Genomic DNA, 20192 nt, shown 5'->3' with positions numbered 1-20192 from the left:
AGTATCGACCCGTTGCGGCTCACTTGGGGAGTGAATCATCGGATGGAAGATCTTCCTCTCTGTATCTCCTCTCTGTATATCCGCCTTTCCAATAAAAAATAATAAAAATAAATCTTTAAAAAAAAAAAAAAAGACAAAAAAGCTCTGGTAGGTGGTGAGCCCTGAGGGGGTTCCAGAGCTCTGGGCACTGCTGGACAGAAGGGAGGAGTTGTGTGTGATGGAGCGGCCTGGGAGGGGGTACTGGTGGTGGTGGTGAGGAGTTGTCTCATGAAACTCTGCTCTCCTGGACCCAGGGCTCTGCTGACTGCCCAGAGGCATTGGATGCCAGGCCCCATTGCAGAGCCACCTCCTCCCTCCTGATGGCCTCTGCTCCTACACCTACCTGAAGTCTTCCCAAGGGCCCGCCAGTGTTTCTCTACCTCCCTGTTGCATGCCCCCCCAGGCACTTACCCAGTTTCCCAACCTCTCTACTGTAGAAACTTTTCCACTTGACAAAGCACTTGGCAGAGCTTCCTTTGCCTAAGGGAACCTCAGTTTTCATGCTTGCAAGAGGCAAGATGGTAAAATTTTCCCCTTGGGGTTCTAGGAGGGAACAAGGAGGTTAAAGCCATTTGTGGGGCTGGTGTCCTGGTGTAGCAAGTCAAGCTTCCACCTGTGAGATTGGCATCCTATATCCCAGAGCACCTGTTCCAGTCCTGGCTAGCTTGCTTCCCATCCAACTCCCTGCTAATTTGTGTGGGAAAGCAGTGAAAGATGGCCTAAGTATTTGGGTCCCTGCCACCCATATGGAAGATAGAGATGGAATTCTAGGCTTCTGATTTTGACCTGACTCAGCCATTTGGAGAGTGAACCAGGGGCTGGAAGATCTCTTCCCCTGACCCCTGCCTCTCTGTGGTGCTCTATCTTTTGAACATACACACACACTTGTGCTATTTGAAGGTCAGCAAAGCCCAGGACAATTTCAAGGCCCATTGTGGGTTGTGGAGAGGGTGGACTTCAGATCCAGCCAGTGGTTCCTGCTGGCTTTCTGGGCCAAGGCCAGGCAGGCCCATAGGCTCCCTACACCCTCACTAAAGCCCTGCTTTCTCTCTGCCTAGGGGCTTAACCAGCAGAGACCCCCTCCCCGACTGCAATCCTTCTTTCAGCCTCCACATCTGGATTAGGTGGCAGGGCAGAGGTCCCAAAAAACCTGGCTGTGACCAGGGCTGAGACTGGGGTGCTCATGGGAGGTCATCAACTTCCCTCTCAACCTGCTGTGACTCCAGCCATTAGTGTCTTTGTGATGAGATTTGTCACATTATTCTGTATATCAGCGGTATTGGATTTTAAAAAATTAACTTGGAAAGTGAAGAGCAGTATTCCGAAAAGAATGGGTCCAGAAGCAAGGAAGCAGCCACGGAGCAGGATGCCATATACAGTATTTGTGATGCCCTCTCGGGGCTGTAATTCTTTTGCATCCAGTCCATGATCTGGATTAGCTTGAGTTTGCGTGCAGAAGGCAATCCGCCCCGTGGGACCGAGTCAGACACATCTAGAGAGCACACTGACCCCCACCCAGCTTCTCCTCCCAGCAGGTGCCAAGCTGCCTCCCAGCTGGTGCTAGCTTCTCATCTTCCTGAGGTAACTGAGGGCACTGTTGGTTAGCGGTTTGTTTTGCTCTGAGTTGACTGTGTTTTCCTAGAAGCCAGGTCTTGTTTCGTTTTCCTGTTTTTCTTCCGCCTCCACCCTCTCCGCCCCTGGAGCTTAGCACAGTGCTGGATTGTTCTGTAGGTGCGTCTGGGGCTCCGAGCCATGACACGCGCCTCAGGCCCCTTTCCCCGTCCCCGGGGGCAGCTGCAGAGCCGTCTACCCGCGGATCCGCCGGGTCTGGGAAGCTGGCGCGATGGCTTCAGAGCGGGCAATTGTTTCCGAGTTCAAAGCAGTTCGCGCGCGCGTCCAAGGTGCGTCCGGCGAGTCCGCAGGGAAAGGGCCCAGGGCTGGCAGCTGGGTGGGGCGCAGTCCCTCTTCCACACCCCTGCCCTAATCCAGAGCCCTCCGGGGTGTCGCCCTGGGAGCTGAGTCACGCCCCGTCCAGCAGGGATGGGGCCGGCCCGCTCCGGAAGGGGCTGGCGGAGCGGAGCGCCGAGGGTGCGGAGCGCGCACGGGCTGGTGAGGCCGCGCGGCGGCGGGCGGGGTCGGGGCGCCGAGGAGAGGTGGGCACCTGCGGTTGTGACTTTGGGGCCTGGGTACCGTCGCTCAGAATTTCTCTAAACATCTCCGGGAAGTTGACGGCGAGAAGATCGGGGAGCGGTCAGGGGAGACACTCCACTCCCCGCGTCCCCTCTGAAGTCCCTGCCGAGCCTGCCTGAGGCACTCAGGAGGGAATGGGCGGCCGCGAAGGGAGGGGGGGAGCAGGAGAACTCAGGCGTGCGTATCTGGGGTCCGGGGCTGGCTGGGGGCTGCCCACTGCCCTGGGCTGGTGTCCGAGGGCAGGGGGAGACAGCACTTTCCGAGGGAGTGCACTGGGTTCCCCCAGATGAAGACCCGCAGTAGTGGGCTAACTCTGATGAGATGCCTGGGTTGGCTGGAGTGGCCTCAGTTGGCAGCACCTTCCCTGTGCCCCAGCCTTTCTCTCAGACCCTGGGGATTTAAGGTGAGGCCTCTCAGACCCTGGGGATTTAGGGAGAGGAATGGTCTGTTGGGAGCTGCTGATCCTGAAGGAGATCAGACTGCACTTGAGAAGGCCCTGCTCTTTCCTTGCTCTGCACCTGTGCCAGAAGGCAGGTGTCAGGTTCTGATTGTGCGTGTCAGGCTGTGGAGCCCCCAGGATTTTGGGTCCTAGCACCTAGAGAGTTCTCCAAGGAGCACCCATGCTTCAGGAAGATTCTGAGCGCCTGTCAGGGCAGGACCCAGGTGCTCCGGGGCTGGTTGGGTCTCTGCTGTGGGCATGCTAAGCAGACCACAGAATGTCTTTATCCAAGCAGGGTGAGGTTTTGGTGTGAGGTGTTTAGCACGCAGATGAATGCCTATTTGCCCAGAGCATGCTCCTGGGGCATGAAAGGAATGCCCCCTTCCCACCTGCCCCCCTGCCCCTTTGACCTTGAATGGTTTTCAGCAGCTGGTCTTTTTGGGGTTATTTTTAATATGTGCATCTGCCCCTGCCCCATGTCCAAGGACAGAGGCCGCAGGAGACTAGGGGTGTTGGCTGGGTTTCAAGGTCTGCTCTAGTCCCCTGTGTCTCTCTCGGAAGCAAAAGCTGTGCATAGGACAGTGTTGAAGCTGGGCCAGGACTTGGAAAGCCACATGCACATGCATAGGCGATCTCTGAGGTCGCCATGTACAGCTACATGGCTGCTTCCATCCCGGCCCAAGTGGCTTTGCAGCTCTGACTGCTGCGTGCAACCTCCCCACAGTGCTGGCTCAAAGCTCTGTGACTTCCTCATTTTCCAGTATATTCCTGAGCGCCTTTGGTTCCTCAAGATCCTCCTGCCACCCTCCTGCCATGGGGCTGGGTGTCCTTGTCAGAGTACGATTGACAGAGCAAGTGTGTGTGCTGGGATGGGGCCAAGGTGGAGGTACTCAGGAATCTGTTCCCATGGGCCATCTTGAAAGCTGACACCCGTGCATCTAGGCCGCAGCGCTGTGTGCTTCCTCCCTGGGTTTTGGTGTGGGTTCAGGGGGTGAGGCTGGCAGTTCCTCAAGTAGTTCATCCCAGAGTGACTCTGCAGCCTGACAGGTGCACAGTCAGGTGCAGGTGCACGCAGACTCTGGGATGGATACAGGTGCCCAGGAGGCGTCACTCATGTTAGCCAGAAAGTGGAAGCAACCTGAATCCCCCAGTTGATGAATGGATCAACAAAAAAATGTGTGCAAAATGTTTGGAAACTCATTCATAGTATATATTTTTAAAATTTGGTAACATGCATTGTCCTATAAGATTTGTGAAGCTCTGTGTATTCATACAGTAGACTATTTGTTACTCAGCCATGAAAAGGAGAGACATACAGGTACACGCTTCAGCTGAGATGGGCCTTGAAAGCATGCCAGGTAAGAGGAGCCAGACAGCAAGAACCGTGTACTGTAAGGTTCCCCTCACATACACTCTAAAATAGGTAAATCCAAGCTGGGACGTGGACTAGCACTTGCTGGGGGCTGAACACTTGTTCAGTGTGGACTAGCACTTGTTGGGGAACCTTCTGGGGGGTATAAAAATACCCTGGAATCAGGTCATTGTGATAATGAACATCCAAGCTAGTGAGCAGACAAAAAGCTGCCAAACTTACTTGAAAGGATGGATCTTATGAAAATTACGTTTTGAGAGGCATGTCCCCCCGCTTTTTTTTTTTTTTTAAAGATTTGATTATTTTTATTGGAAATTCAGATCTACAGAGAGATCAAGTTCATTGGTTCACTTCCCAAGTGGCCGCAACAGCTGAAGATGAGCTAATCTGAAGCCAAGAGCAAGGAGCTTCTTCCAGGTCTCCCATGTGGGTGCAGGGTCCCAAGGCCTTGGACTGTTCTCTACTGCTTTCCCAGGCCACAAGCAGGGAGCTGGATGGGAATTAAAGCAGTCAGAATATGAACCTGTGCCCATCTGGTATCCCAGCACATGCTTGTGCCTGGCTAACCTGTCTCATTTTTTAAAGCCATATTCTCTCTGTCAAAATGGCACATACTTGTTTTTTGCTTAAAAAAAAAAAAAAAAGGAAGAAGAAGAATTCAAACACTTTAGAAAGAAGCTCAAGGAATAAAATGGAAGTATCATCCATGAGCACTCTGCATCAGAGCATATAGCAGGTGTGCCAGGGCTGGACCCTGGGCAAGGTACCTTTCAGAATGAGGGAACCGTACAGCTTTTAGCTGGGAAGATGTAGATGGGCTTGCAGGGACTGCTGCTGTACACAGGCCGTGGTGCCTGGTCTGTTTGTCCTGCTGTCTTTTTCACAGACAGGCTTTTCCTGTGGAGACACCAGTTGCCCTTTAAGTGCGAGTGGCTCCATGTAACTCGGGTGTGTGGGTGGGTCCAGGTTTGTGCTGGAGTCTTTGGGCGGTTTCCTTGGATAGATTGGAGTCTCTTGTGTTCCCAGCACTTCCACTATGTTTAAACATATCCTCATGTTGGTCCAGAGTCCCCAGCAGCTGTGTGGAGGGAAATGCAGGCCTGTGACCAAGGCTCTGGGAAGGCAGCTCCTGGCTGAGCAGAGGTGGGGACCCTGGCCGTCCTTGGGAGCTGGGCAAGAACTGACAGTAGTGGCTGAGCCAAGGCCAGTTGGTGTGTGTAAGAGTGTTAGGCAAGGGGTGGCTGCGGCTGGCGTGCGCCTGGTCTCTCTGTTCCCCATGAAAGGGTGTCAGAGGTCAGTGGAGGAGAGAGAAGGCGGATTGCAGAAGAGCCCCTGCCAGTCCTTTCCTGGCTCTGCCCTGGGGCCACAGAGTGGGCTGTCACCAGGAGCTGCTGAGAAGCAATTTACCTGGGGAACTGGAAGTTAGATGAGGCAGTGGTCTGCCCTTGGCGAAAGCAGGTGGAAGGGTCTGGCAGACTGAGGAGTAAGGGCTCAGCAACTTGCGCCAGCTCACTGCCTGGCAGGCTGTCCATGGGGCTCTTCTTGGAAGAGCCTGGGGCAAGCTTTGTGTGTTCACCTGCCCCACCTTTCCACTCGGTGTGCCCTGAACTCTTCCCACCTGAGCCTGCGTCTCTGGCTGGCTTTCTTTTCCAGGCTTCCCTGAACTTGCCTGGACAGAGGGCTGTGAAGATACCCACAGTTGATCCCTATGCCCTACCAGTTGTGTAGCACCCCTCAAGGCCTGTGCTCAGTCAGCTGAGAGCAGGACTTCCTGGGTTCCTGAGTGTTAGAAATATGACTTCATCCCTTGCAGGTAGCTAGCGCCAAGGGCCAGGCTCAGCACAGAGTGGGGGGTGTGGGGGTAGGGTGGACCATACCCCACCCCTTTCCTGGCTCCTGGTCTCCGGTACTCCTGGTCCCCACACCCAGCCTCCTGGTTCCACAGTCTCCCTCTGACCCAGCTGGCAGGGTCCAGCCTGAGAGCGTGCAGGGAGTCAGCTGTGAGGGAGCAGGGCAAGTGGCACTGCCTCCTGAGGGACTTGTCCTGGATCCCAGCCCTGCAAGGGCTCCTTGCGCTCTGCGGAGAAATGAGAGGAATGTCCACGGCTCAGTGCCTTCAGGACCTTCTGGACAATGAGAAGCAATTCCAAGACCCTCCAACCCCCTGCACCAGAGCTGCCCTCCCTGCCTTTCTGCCCCAGTGGGCATGGGCACTTGCATACCAGGGAGGCTGGTGCCTAGAGTTCTAACCAGAGACTGCCTTGCTAAGAGGTAAGGGAGAAAAGGTCCAGGGCTCTTCCCCTGTCTTGGAGTGGGAAGCCTGTATCTACAGTGACAAGGGATCAGAGTTGGCCAGGCCTTGGAGGCCCCCATGCCAGGGGGTAACTTGAGGCCAGAGAGGGAAAGGACTGAGATCCATGTAGACTGAGCTGTGGCTCGTGGCCTTCCCACTGCCTGCAGAGCTGGCCAGAGGCTCACAAACAGCTGGGAATGCTTCCCATCAGGCAGGTTGTTGAGCAGCTTGCTGTGTGGCCATCAGGGCTGACCCAGGAACCCACCTAACCTTTCAATTTCCGCTGGACCCCTCTGTGGCTGGGGGCCCATGTGCTATGTTCTCTGCTCCTTTCTTTGGCACCTCGCTGGCAGCCTAGTTTCTTTCTGCTTCCCCTCGGGGCCAGTAACAGCCAGTGGGAGGTGGCATGCCCTCCACTGCTCTCAATCTCAGCCACAGTCTAGATAGTTCTTTGGGTAGAAGGTAGAGGGGTTCTCCCACCAGATGGGACCCTCCCTGAGGTCCAACTAGGCTGGACCGAAGACCCCTGACTGCAGCCCCAGGCTTGCCTTCCATGATGGGGGTAGACACATGAGGACCGTGGTCTGCCATCCTCCCAGGCTGGCAGGCAGAACTTGGGAAACTTGGATACTTTCCTCTTCCTCTTTCCTCTCCTCCTGACCCAGCCCAGTATTGACCCTGCCTCAGATTGCCTCAACTCTTGGCTTCCTGGCCAAGGATGCTCCACTTTTGGGCCCTGAGAAACTTAACCAAGGTTTGTTTTCTTTGTTCTGTGTGAGCCATCCGGACTCAACCCTCCCCCTCTCTTTATGTTCAATTGAAGAGAGCTTGATGATCATGTGTCTTGGTGAAGATCACTTTTGATCAGGCCTGTTGGGAGTTCTGTGCCCCTCCTGGATCTTGTTTCCTAATTCTTTCTCTAAAATTTGGGAAATTTTCCTTTATTATTTCATTAAATATATTTGTAAAGCCAGTTTCTCTTTCTGTACCTTCTGGGACTCGCATAACTCTTATGTTAGGCCTCTTAATAGTGTCTTTCAATTCTTGAATACTTTTTTTGGCCTGATCCAGCTCTGCTTCCAGCTTTTTGTTTGCTTCCCCCTGATGACAGGAAATACCTTCCAATTCTGAGATTCTTTCTTCTGCTTGCTTCATTCTATTTTGGAGACTCTCCACTGTACTTCTAATTAGCTCTACTGTGTTCTTAATTTCTGATATATCAGCTTTGATTTGCTTTATTGCTGCTATTGCTTGTGTAAAATATTCTTTAAATTCTTTGAACTTTTGTATGTGCTCCTCATTGTTGATCAGAAGTCTTAAAATGAGTTTTCTGAATTCTGTGTCCCCCATTTTCTTGATGTCTTCCTCAGTTAACTCTGAGGTTGGCATAGGGTTTTGCTCCTTTGCAGGGAAATTTTCAGTAATATTCATTGTGCCTTTGTCTCTTCTTTTGCTCTTGGTCATTGTACTTCTGGTTAGCAGTCTTCTCCTTGGGGCAGGTTTCTAAGCTGTGTCACCCACAGGTCTGTAGTTTGATTTTACTTATTGGAATTGGTACACAACTTTTTGCTTGCAGCCAATTGTGCCACTCCTTCCAGCAAGTTCCAGTTCTGGGTTCTTGTGTTAGATTTCCACAAAGAACTCTGTAGTCCCACCTCCTGGCTAACCAATTTCCACCTCCTGTGATACCGTGCTGAGGCTTCATCGTTGTCTCTGCAACCTTTCTCCCACTTCCAGTTAGAGCAGGTCCCAGGATTAGGAAGACACCAGGTGTCCCATATAGCTAGGTTGTTGGTGGCGCTGATCTTGCCAGAACCTGTTGGATGTTAGGTCTAGGTGCCACACGGACCTGTTTTGACCCATACAATTGCCACAGTTGGTATTATTTTCTTGTGGGTCCAGTGCAATCCACTGAACTCAGTGAGTTCTTGCGAGCTCAGCACATGCGCAGTTCACTGTTGTCCCCTGCAGTCCTAAAACTTTTGCCACAGTGTACAAAATACCTAACATACCACTACTTGAGTTCTTGATCTGCTGGTCATCAGGTCTGAGGGCTACCCAGACCTGCCCCGGGTGGAACCTATAGAATGCCACATTGCTGCAGTACACTGAGTCTGAAATGAGTTCACTCCCAGCTCAGTTTATGCTCAGTCCTTTCCCTTGCCTTTGCCTCCTTATGCAAAATGGCACCCAGTTTGGCTCCAGGGGCTGACTGGGCTATGAAATCCACCCTGTTCTTGCACTACCCATCTGGGATCTGCTGCTCTATCTCTGCTCCTGGTCAAATCAAATGGGCCAGCAGGATGGACAGTTCTTTGTCTGGGTTCACCTCTCAAGCTCCCAGTGAAAGTGCATTCCCAACTAGTTGCTGGTAGAGTTCTGGCTGTTGGTGGAGTTCAGATCACCGTTAGCTGAATGCTGCTGGAGTATCAGCCATTGCAACACCATACCATTGTGTCCCCTGCTTTCCTGTGTCTGTCAGTCTCCAGGTACACCTCTGCTGTTGTTCTGTCCTCTCCTATTTCCTGGAATGTGTCCTCTCTGCTTCATCCTGATTAAATGTTTCTCTGTCCATTTAATTGTGTCCTTACCCTATTCTGCCATCTTGATTCTAACCCTCCTCCTCTCTTCTCTTTAGATGAGTGCTCCCCTGGCCAGGAAGATCCTGGCTCATACCTGGCTCATTTTGCCCTGGCCTTGCCACAGTTGTCTTGTGCCAGGAATGCTGTAGGGGAGTGACTGCCCCACTCTATGGGCAATACCTTTGTCACCACTTGTTGTGTGCTGCTGTGAGAAACTGGGTAATTCAGAGGGAACTGGAATGCAGTGTGGCTACTGCTGCTTCTGGAGGTGAGATGATGGGGCTGGCACCTGGCAAGGCTGTCCTGCTGCCTGTGCTATGGCAGGAGGCATAGAGAGCCAGAGCGAACAAGTGACAAATGAGCTCTTTCCATTGACCCTTTCCAGACGCACACTCCTGTCAGGCCCCACCCTCCTGACATTGCGGTTCGATCGGGGGTGGGGGTGGGAGGCTTATGTCTTCTTTTTCTTTTGTAAGACATATTTATTTGAAAGACAGAGTAACAGAGAGGGAAAGAGAGCTCTTTCATCCCCAACTAGCAGCAACTGCCAGGTTTGGGCCAGGCTGAAGCTGGGAGCCAGAACTCCATGCTGGTCTTCCATGTGTATAGCAGCAGTACGGTTTTCTGCTGCCTTTTCAGGCTCATTATCTGGGAGCTGGATGGGAAGTGGAATAGCCTTCACTTACTCCACTATGGGATGCTTGTATCCCAAGCAGCAGCTTAACCGGCTGCATCATGCCGCTGGCCCTAATGTTGCCTTTTGAGGAGACACATTCAGGTCATGGCTATGTCCTCTTTTCTTAGCCTGCTGACTGACCTACGTCCTGGGGTTCATGTTGGTGAGCTGGCAACCCAGTAGAATCCAATCACAGCGTTGGCCAGTGTAGTACTTGAGTGGTTGTTTTTCTGCCCTGTTGAAGGTGCCCTTTACTGAAAGTTCCCCCAGGGTATACCTAGCCTTCCTTTGTGTTTACCTGCCTGATTCCCATGCCACTTGACCTTTGTAAAGGCAGGGTCCATATCTACCTGTCTGACTCCAGGAGTCACAGCATAGTGTGGGTCAGAGACCAGGAGCTCAGGGTATTATTGTTGAGTGTGTACTACTTCTCCTAAAACATCTTTGATGAACTATATAAGACATTTTTTCATTTTACTTTGGAAAGGGAGAGGAAGGGAAGGAGGTCTTGCATCCACCTGTTGGTTCATTCTCCAAATGCTTGCAAGAGCTGAGATGGGGACAGACTGAAGTTAGGGGGCCCAGAACTCATTCAGGTCTCCTGCATGGGAGGTAAAGACCCTAGGGCTTGAACCTTTGCCAGGGTCATGTTGGACTGAAGCTGGATCAGACACAGAGTAGCCAGGACTTGAGCCAGGTCCTTGGTTATGAGGCGTGGATGCCCCAAGGGGTGAGTTAACATCTGCTACCTGCCCCATCTGAAATATATTGAGTCAAAGGAAAGTGCAGATGAGTTCTTTTAAAAAAAGATTTATTTATTTTTATTGGCAAGACAGATTTACAGAGAGAAGGAAAGACAGAAAGATCTTTCATCTGGTCCACTCCCCAAATGGCCACAATGGCTGGAGATGAGCCCATCCGAAGCCAGGAGCCAGGAGCTGCTTCTGGGTCTCCAACACGGGTGCAAGGTCCCAAGGCTTTGGGCCATCCTTGACTGCTTTCCCAGGCCACAAGCAGGGAGCTGGGTGGGAAGTAGAGCTGCTGGGGCATGAACCAGTGCCCATGTGGGATCCAGGCGGTTGGAGCAGGAGAATCAGCCAGTTGAGCCATCGCACCACATCCAGAAACATTCTCTTTAACATCTGCAATAGTGACGATTATGGATGCTTACACAATTTCTGAAAGGAATCAGATCAACTTGGGCTCCCTTAGAGCTGAGCTGATCTGTAGCCTGGAACCAGGAGCTTCCTTCAGGTCTTCCATGTGGGTGCAGAATCCCAAGGCTATCACCTCCCTGGGCATCATCTCCATTTCTGTTACCATCACTAGGCATATGCTGAGAATCTCTAGGCCAGCCACTTTTGTTTATTTTTTTAAGGTTGATTAATTTATTTGGAAGGAGAGATAGATCTGTATACTGGTTCAATCCCTACTTGGTCTCAACAGCTGGGGCCAGCTGGGGCCATCCTCCGTTACCTTCTCAAGCCACAAGCAAAGAGTTGAATTGGAAGTGGAACAGCTGGGACATGAACTGGTGTCCCTATGGGATCCTGGTGCTTGGAGGTGGAGAATTAGCCAATTGGAGCCATTTTATATCCCAGAAGCATTCTCTTTAACATTTGTAGTAGTGACAATTATAGATGACTATCTCTGGAAGGACTTGATCAACTTGGCTGCCCCAGAAGAAGGAAACTGGGCCGTTAGGGTCTATCTCTGTAAGGAATCAGATCAACTTGGCGGGGTGGTAGTAGGATGCCCTTTCTTTCCACTGAAATTGATTTTGCCATTTTGGATCTGCTGAGTGACAACATTGCCTCATCCAGGAGAGTCAACAGGGAATGTCTGAGGCCTGCTTGGCCTGACTCTGATCTGCTCTCTCCCAGGCCAGCAGTGACGGTTCAAGATGGGGTCCCAGGTCTCGGTGGATGCTGGTGCCCTGCACGTGGTGATCGTGGGTGGGGGCTTTGGTGGCATCGCGGCCGCCAGCCAGCTGCAAGCGCTGAACGTGCCCTTCCTGCTGGTGGACATGAAGGACTCCTTCCATCACAATGTGGGAGCCCTGCGTGCCTCTGTGGAAAGTGGTAAAGTGTTGTCCACCCACCCTCCCAGGCTATCACCTCCCCATGTATCATCTCCGTTTCCCTTGCTATCACTAGGCATATGCTGAGAATCTCTAGGCCAGCCACTTTTATTTATTTTTTTAAGGTTGATTGATTTATTTGGAAGGAGAGACAGATCTGTATACTGGTTCAATCCCTACTTGGTCTCAACAGCTGGGGCTAAGCCAGATCCCCCTTCAACCAGGAACTTGGAACTCCCAACTTTGTCTCCCTCCTGGGTGGTGGGCCACAAAACACGTGGGCCATATTTTGCTGGTTTCCCAGGAGCATTATCACAGAGCTAGACTGGAAGAGGAGCAGCTGGGACTTGAACAGGTGCTTGGGTATGGGGTACTGGTGTCATAAGTGGTGGCTTAATGTGCTGCACTGTAGTGCCAGTCCCAAGGTCTCTCTCTCTTTTTTTTTTAATATTATTTTTATTGAAAAGGCAGATTTACAGAGAGAAAGAGAGACAGGGAAAAATCTTGTGTCCACTGTTTCACTCCCCAAATTGCTGCAACACCTAGAGCTGAGCTGATCTGAAGATAGGAGATTCCTCTGTTCTCCCATGTGGGTGCAGGGTCCCAAGGCTTTGGGCAATCCTCTATTGCCTTTCCAGGCCACAAGCAGGGAGCTGGATGGGAAGTGGAGCAGCCAAGACATGAACTGGCATCCATATAAAGTGCTGACACAAGTGGAGGATTAGCCCGTTAAGCCATTGTGCCAGCGCCAAGGAATCTATTCTTTCTTTTTTTTTTTTAAGGCAAAGTTAGAGGGTGAGAGGAAAGGAGAGAGAGAGGAAGGGAGGCAGAAAGAGAGAAAAAGAGCAGTATCTTCCATCCATTTTTCTTTTCTTTTCTTTTTTGAAAGGCAGATATACAGAGAGAAGGAGATATATAAAGGTCTTCTGACCACTGTTTTACTCCCCAAGCGGCTACAATGGCCAGAGCTGGGCCAATCCGAAGCCAGGAGCCAAGAGCTTCTTCTGGGTCTCCCATGCAGGTGCATGGTCCCAAGGCTTTGGGTTGTCCTCTGCTGCTTTCCCAAACCACAGGCAGGGAGCAGGAAGAAAAGTGGGGCAGCCGGGTTTAGAACTGGTATCCATATGGGATCCTGGCACATACAAGGTGAGGACTTTAGCCACTAGGCTACTATACTGGGCCTGAGGTATCTTTTCTTAAGCTACTGTAATGAGGCCCCAGAAGTAAGAGTCTGGCTTCTTGGAGGTCCTGAAGCTCAGATTGGCATTTCAGTGGGTAATCGGGCATCCTGCTGGTCCGTCTGTGTGGCTGAGAGCTCCTGTGTTGGAGTGCAGCTCAGCAGAGGCTCAGCTCCACGCAGTACCCTCTTCTGTGTCTGTTCTCCAGGATTTGCCAAAAAGACATTCATTTCCTACTCGGTGACCTTCAAGGACAACTTCCGGCAGGGCCGGGTGGTCGGGATAGACCTGAAGAATCAGACAGTGCTGCTGCAGGGCGGCGAGGTGAGTCTGCAGAACCCGGGTGGACCCACAGAGCTCAAGGGGAAGCTGCCTGTGACCCACAAGCCTCCATATTCTTCAGAGACAAAGGCTTGACCATGGAGCAGCAAGAATCCAGGGGCAGATATTTCTGCCATCTGTGCTGTGTGCCAACGCCATAGTGAACCTACACATGGATCTGACCTCATTTGCAGAGGGGCTTGTCTAGGAATCCCCCAATACCCCAGCTACTGAGACCCTCAGCCAGGCTGTGAGCACAGGCTATTCAGCCCAGAGATCCTGGCTGATGAGACCCATGCCTGGTCAGCTTATGGGATGTTCTTCACTGTACCAAGGCTGGGCACATGGTTCCACCTCCCCTGGGTTGGGGAGTCTCTGGGTCACAGGTATGTCTTGCCCTGCAGGTGCCTGGCACTTACCTACTGGGACTTGAGTTCCATCAGCCCCCACATGGAGTTGAGTTGCTCCCGGCTCAGGAATCCGAGTGGGAGAGGAGAAGGGAGACGTGGTCCCCACCCTCAGTGAGCAGATGGCTTAGATTCTGTCAGTCCTCCCTGATTTCATTCTGGGGTCAGGGAGTCTCCCGATTGGATGGTTGCTGAGTGTCCCATGTCCTGCTGCATGCACCAGCATCCTGTAAAGCCCCATGAGACCTTCCTGGGGCTTCAACTGGGGTATGGGGGTGTAGGCCTGAACAGCTGTGTGTGTATGTCCCTTGATACATGGAGGCTATAGATAAGATGTGCTTTTCTGTCTTTGCCAGAAGGCAGGAGAATGGATCCTTTAACCACACCCAGGAAATTGACCCCTTACTCTACAGTGGAAGATCCAGTCCTGTTGATCCCCAACCCCAAGAATTTCCTGTTCCTCTTGACCCTCCTGGGCCTAGTACCTTCTCCTCAAGGCAGGAGGTGCAGTCTGCTTCCTTAGGTGTCTTCTGGGTTCTGGCACCATCTCTTGCCTTTAACTGGCTTGGTGATTTTGTTCCAGGGTGCCTCTTGGCAGGCGGGGGCCAAGTGATGGATGTGGAAGTGAAGTCCTATCCCAGCCCCCACTTTTATTTTCTTGTTCACAGGCTCTGCCCTTCTCACATCTCATCCTGGCCACGGGCAGCACTGGACCCTTTCCGGGCAAGTTTAATGAGGTTTCCTGCCAGCAAGCTGCCATCCAGGCCTACGAGGACATGGTGAGGCAGGTGAGCTGCTGTGACCAGGTATGGGGCAGTAGTGGGTTTGGGGGACATACATTCCAGTGAGTAACCCTGGTGGGGAAGGGACAGCTGGGACTGCAGCAGGGAGAGCTGCTGACAACCAGAGCTAAGAGGACACATCTCGAGACAGGCCTGGACGGGAGCACCTCTGGCCTGCTCCTGGCCCACTTGGTCTATCCCCAGCACAGCTCTCTTGGGCTTTTCTTGCTCACGTGTCCTCCTCTATGCCTGGAGTTTGTATGTTATGGTACAGTCAGGGCTCCTGATCTCAGTCAACCTTCATGGCAATCCTGTGAGTGGGCAGAAGGAGGTGCACTGGGGGTCTTACCTTGGAAAACGCCAGGCCGAAGCCAAGGTCAAGGGCAGACAAGTCTGTATTTTCTCTTTTCCCAGGTCCAACGCTCACAGTTCATCGTGGTGGTGGGAGGAGGCTCCGCTGGAGTAGAGATGGCAGCAGAGATTAAGACAGAGTATCCGGACAAAGAGGTGGGGCAGTCAACTGGGCCTTCTTTAAGGAACAGCAAGAATTTGCACAGGCCCAGGAGGCAGGAGCTTCTCTCCTATAAACCAGGAGTGTCTACCTCCTATCTGGTGCCAAAGTGCACTAGGGCAGGGGAGGGAGGAAGCATAGCTCGGGAACCAGGGTTCACATATTTGAGCTTCCTGAGCTGCCCTGGGTGTGTCCTCATTCAAGCGGAGTCCTGCCCTTTGTCCAGCCAACCAGGAGCACCCAGCTCAGGGGAGACCACAAGATACCCAGCTTGAGTCCTTTGTGATACAAACTTGATGGCCCAGCTTGCACCAAGTGGTGGTCCACACCCGTGGAGGAGGAGCAGCCTGACTGTTCATGCTGGGGAATGAATGCTCATGGGACAGTGACTTCAGCCTACCTTGTCCCTTTCTCCCAAATGAGAGAGAGGAGCTTCTGTCTAGCACACTGTCAAGAAAACCCTGGCCTACTGTCTGTAGGGGCTTGGCTGGGACCAAGAGGCAGTGGAAACCACAGGTGCTCCACGCAGTCGTGGCTGATGCCAGATCAGCTTGTGAAAACTTCACGGAGCCTGTGGAGGGTTCTTCCCTTCTCCTGGGAAAACCAGGTTGGTTTTGAAAGGAAAATCAATGCAGGCTAATTGAATGATACAGTTGTTCCCTGACAAATTGCTAGAAATTACAATGAGTGATTGATAGCAGAGTATATTTGTTTTGATTTATGAGGCTGACATAGGGAAAAGCCAGTGGTTTTCTCTTAGCCTCAGCATGTCTGTATTGAGCTGTGTGGGGTTTCCCCTGCTGTTTAGTCCTCTTCTATGTTAGCTGGAGCTAGCAGAGACCCTGCAGGTGAGGAAAGGCTCAGGCCCATCAGACTGCCTGCTCTTCAGACTCCAGGTACAAATTGCAGGTCCCCCGATCATCTACAGCTTCCATATGCCTTGGTTGTAAGCTGGAAGAAACTTTGGGTTTCATAACTTTCCAGAAGTAGTTGTGGAACCTAGGAAAACAATTCACTGACCATGGCTGGCTTCTTTAATGTATTGTTTTCAAGATTTATTTATTTGAGAGCCCAGCATGATAGCCTAGTGACTAAAATCCTTGCCTCACGTGCACTGGGATCCCATATGGGCACCGATCCTAATCCTGGTGACCCTGCTTCCTATTCAGCTCCCTGCTTGTGGCCTGGGAAAGCAGTTGAGGATGTCCCAAAGCCTTGGGACCCTGCACCCATGTGAGAGATCTGGAAGAGGCTCCTGGCTCCTGGCTTTGGATGGGTTCAGCCCCGGCTGTTGTGGCCGCTTGGGGAGTGAACCATTGGACGGAAGATCTTCCTCTCTGTCTCTCTTCCTGTCTGTATATCTGACTTTTCAATAAAGATTAAAAATGGGGCCCGGCGTGAGAGCGTAATGGTTGAAGTCCTCTCCTTGCATGTGCCAGGATCCTATATGGTCGCTGGTTCTAATCCCAGCAGCCCCACTTCCCATCCAGCTCCCTGCTTGTGGCCTGGGAAAGCAGTTGAGGATGGCCCAAAACCTTGGGACCCTGCACCCACGTGGGACCTGGAGGAATTCCTGGCTCCTGGCTTCGGATTGGCTTGGCTCCAGCCGTTGTGGTCACTTGGGGAGTGAATCATTGGATGGAAGATATTCCTCTTTGTCTCTTCTCCTCTCTGTAAATCTGCCTTTCCAGTAAAAATAATAAAAAATAAATCTTTTCATAAAAAATGAATCTTTAAAAAAGGTTTATTTATTTGAAAGAGGGACAGAAAGAGAGGCAGAGACAGAGTCAGATCTTCCACATGCAGGTTCACTTCCCAAATGCTCACAGCAGCCAGGGCTGGGCCAGGCCGAATCCAGGAGCCTGGAGCCCCATCCAGATCTCCTAAATGGAAGGCAGGGCCCAAGGCATTAGGCCTTCTTTGCTTTCCCAGGTATGTAAGTAGGGACCTGGATGGGAAGTGAAGCAGCCTGAACTCAAACTGGTATCCATACAGGATGCCAGTGTCTCACTACGCCCCAATACCTGTATGTTTGTCCAAATGGTAGGAACTAGCACCTACCCTTTACAAAGGACTAAGGGTGCTGAATCATTGCTTTGTGCAGTTTCTTGGTCATCATCATGAGTCCCTGGGGGTGGGGCTCCTGTGCCCATGTCTGTGAGTCTTGGAGAGATATTTGAATGGCCAAGAATTTAACTCAGGCCATGTAATTTCAAAGCCTAGGCGCCAAGCACACTGCTGGCTGACTCCTGGGGCTGACCCAGAAGTAGCTAGACATGCCCAGGAGTGCTAATTTTAGATCCTTAGAGTTGGGGTTGGCTTATGTGCTGGAGGATAATTATAGCTGCCAAAGGGTGCTTGGAAATAACCCCAAGTGAGGGGTGGTTTCTGGGCACAGGGGCTATAGGGTATTACAGAAGGAGCCTGAGGCTCAGAGGTGTGTGCTCAAGCCCAGTTCACCACCTTTTCATTCTGGCATTGGATGTATGATTTCTCCAGGGCCTCTGGGCAGAGGCAGGCGCATGCGTGAACTGCCGGCTCAGGGGCTTTTTATGGTGTGTGAGCGAGTGGCTCAGGGGCTGTGTTTTCTTGTGTGTGAGCTGGTGGCTCGGCTTGGGGGAGGCTGTGTTAACACGCATGCGTGTGAGCTGCTGGCTGGGTCACTGTGTTTATGCGGCTCAGGGGCTGTGTTTGTCACCAGGTCACTCTCATCCACTCCCAAGTACCCCTGGCTGACAAGGAGCTCCTGCCCTGTGTGCGGCAGGAAGTGAAGGAGATCCTCCTGCGGAAGGGCGTGCAGCTGCTGCTGGGTATGTGAAGCCCACCTGCCCCTACCTACCTGGCCAGAGACGAGGCTGAGCCAGGAACCTGCCTCTGGCTAGCCAGGTCCTGCTCTGTCTCAGCGTGGGGACCCCAGACACCCCAAAGGGTCTTGAGCAATGTCCTGGCTGGTGTGTACATGTTAAAATTTTGCCTCATTTTATTTGCATGGCAGAGAGAGAGAAAGATCATCCACCTGCTGGTTTACTTTCTAAATTCCTATACCAGCCAGGACTGTGGCCAGACTGAAGCCAAGAGCCCAGAATTGAACCTGGGTCTCCCGTGTGGGTGGTGGGGACCCAGGGGTTTGAGCCCTCCTCCATTACCTCCTGTGAGCAGAAAGATGGATGGGGAGTGGAGCAGCTGGGACTCTGAAGCAGAACTTAGATGTGGGTGTCCCGCTGGGCCACAGAGCCTTCCTCTGCCTTTGCCTCTCTGGGGGCACTTAGGGCCTTGTTCTGGGGGTGTGCGTGTGTCGGGGGGGACACAAGGTTCCTGATCCTCTGAGAGCTGCCTTGAACAGCTTTGTTCAGAACTTCTGGAAGCTCAACCACACTCTCCTCCCGTGGGGTACCAGGAGCTGGAAGTCAGATAGATGATTCCTGGTGCAGCAGAGTGGACTGTGGGAGCCACTGTGGGAAGATAGGGTGGAGTAATGGCCTTGTTGGACCATAGCAGTCTAGGTGTGGCATGGGCTCCAGCGTTGATGAAGTTCCCGCCCTCTGTTGACCTTCTTGTCATGGAATCCCTCCACAGGGGAGCGTGTGAGCAACCTGGAGGAGCTGCCGCTCAACGAGTACCGGGAGTACATCAAGGTGCAGACGGACAAGGGCACGGAGGTAGCTACCAACCTGGTCATTCTCTGCAACGGCATCAAGATCAACAGCTCTGCCTACCACAGTGCCTTGGGTAAGCAGGTGGCCTGGCCCACTTCTCCAGGTAGAGAGTACATAAGTGGGAGGCTGAAATCAAAGCAGAGGAGCGGTATTCAAGCCAGTCCCCTGATATGTATGGGATGCAGGCATCCCAAAGCTACGGCTTAACCTGCTGTGCCACAGTGCCCACCCCATAAGTGGCATCTTAACCTCTGTGCCACCTGCTAGCTCAGAGGGTTGCCTCTTGAGCGTGTGCCTCTGGAAGGTGATTTGACTAACCCTGGGGCTGGTTTCTGGCTGGTTTTGGGGGTAACTTGACTGCCCCCAAGGCGGGTCCCAACTGGCTTCTGTGGTGTTGAGCCTGGTGTCCTGTGTGGTGTGGCCCGGCAGAGAACAGACTGGCCAGCAACGGCGCCCTGAGAGTGAATGAGCACCTGCAGGTGGAGGGCTGCAGCAATGTCTATGCCATCGGCGACTGTGCCGACGTGAAGGAGCCCAAGATGGCCTACCATGCCGGCCTCCACGCCAATGTCGCCGTGGCCAACATTGTCAACTCCATCAAGCAGAGACCCCTCAAGACCTACAAGCCAGGTAAGGAGGGCACTTCCTGTGCCTTGCAGTTATGTTTTTAAACCTCTCATTTATTTTCATTTGATTTGAAAGAGAGGGAGAGAGATGGGCTGCTTTGCTCCACCTACCTGTTTTGTTCCCCAGATGTTCACAACAGCTGGGGCTGGGCCAGGCCAAAGCCTGATATTCCAAATGTGTTTCCCCTGGGGTGTGGCTGTGGGGGGCAGGGGCCCAAGTATTTGAGCTGTTTACCTGTCGCCTCCCGGGTGTGTAGCAGCAGGACCTTGGCTCAGAAGTGGACGCGGATTCTGTCCCAGGGACTTTGATATGGGATGCAGGGGGTCCCAAGAGGAGTGTGTGTGTGTGTGTGTGTGTGTTCATGTGCATGCTTGCGTCTGTTCCACAGGGGCGCTGACGTTCCTCCTGTCCATGGGAAGAAATGACGGCGTGGGCCAGATCAGTGGCTTCTATGTGGGTCGGCTCATGGTCCGGCTCGCCAAGAGCCGGGACCTGTTCGTGTCCACCAGTTGGAAAACCATGAAGCAGTCCCCACCCTGACGGAGGAGCTGGGTAAAAAGACCATCTAACTGAGGGTGGCTGGCCAAGGGCCCTGGAGTTAAGACCGGCCAGTGATGTACTGATCGGAAGCACTGCTATGTCAAAGCAAAAATGAGAGAGTGCGTGATTAAAAAGCTGAGATTCTGCCTGGATCCTGTCTGGGTCTCCAAGGTCTGCTTGCAGCAGTACTGGGCCCTCGGCTTTTTTGTGTTGGGTGAGTGGTCCTGGGGAAGGCACAATGACCTGTGGTGAGTCCTCTGGGATGTGTGTGCACACATGTGTGTGCAGGTCCTGCAGGATGCTCAAAGCTGAGCTAAGAGCTAGGCTACTAGGGGGCTGGCCTCCTGTCTGTAAAGACAGGCAGGAGAGCCTGCAGCATGAGACAGCTGTGGGAGGGGAGGCAGGGCTGGCCCACATCGCAGCCCTCTCCCATGACATGGGTGCTGGGGGGATGGACTGGGAAGCCTGGCTATGACTAGGAGACTCAAATCTAACCTGC

General features: G+C 52.6%; 1 protein-coding gene across 2 annotated transcripts; it reads left to right on the top strand.

Annotated features, from left to right (window-relative positions):
- The first annotated feature begins 1782 nt into the window (after positions 1–1782).
- AIFM2 (apoptosis inducing factor mitochondria associated 2) lies at positions 1783–19845 on the top strand. Of its 2 annotated transcripts, none has more exons than XM_040975882.1 (9): positions 1783–1940; positions 11475–11672; positions 13058–13173; positions 14246–14365; positions 14774–14866; positions 17572–17680; positions 18447–18599; positions 18956–19156; positions 19542–19845. In XM_040975882.1, the coding sequence occupies exons 2-9, from the start codon at positions 11495–11497 to the stop codon at positions 19691–19693; spliced, it is 1122 nt and encodes a 373-aa protein (XP_040831816.1). In that variant the 5' UTR covers positions 1783–1940; positions 11475–11494; the 3' UTR covers positions 19694–19845. The 2 variants fall into 2 exon arrangements, with proteins under 2 accessions (XP_040831816.1, XP_040831817.1); XM_040975883.1 differs by lacking the exon at positions 1783–1940 and adding an exon at positions 1985–2148.
- The last annotated feature ends 347 nt before the right edge of the window (positions 19846–20192 follow it).

Source organism: Ochotona curzoniae, unplaced genomic scaffold, assembly GCF_017591425.1.
Source record: "Ochotona curzoniae isolate NIBS_2020 unplaced genomic scaffold, NIBS_Ocur_1.0 contig_2692, whole genome shotgun sequence".
In the NCBI taxonomy this organism is placed as follows: domain Eukaryota; kingdom Metazoa; phylum Chordata; class Mammalia; order Lagomorpha; family Ochotonidae; genus Ochotona; species Ochotona curzoniae.
This window is presented reverse-complemented; position numbering and strand designations above follow the sequence as displayed.

Coding starts and splice junctions, on each gene's coding strand:
- AIFM2 (XM_040975882.1), top strand. CDS start 11,495: ATGGGGTCCCAGGTCTCGGTGGATGCTGGTGCCCTGCACGTGGTGATC. Junction 13,174..14,245: donor TGCTGCTGCAGGGCGGCGAG/GTGAGTCTGCAG, acceptor TCTTGTTCACAG/GCTCTGCCCTTCTCACATCT. Junction 18,600..18,955: donor TGCCTACCACAGTGCCTTGG/GTAAGCAGGTGG, acceptor GTGGCCCGGCAG/AGAACAGACTGGCCAGCAAC.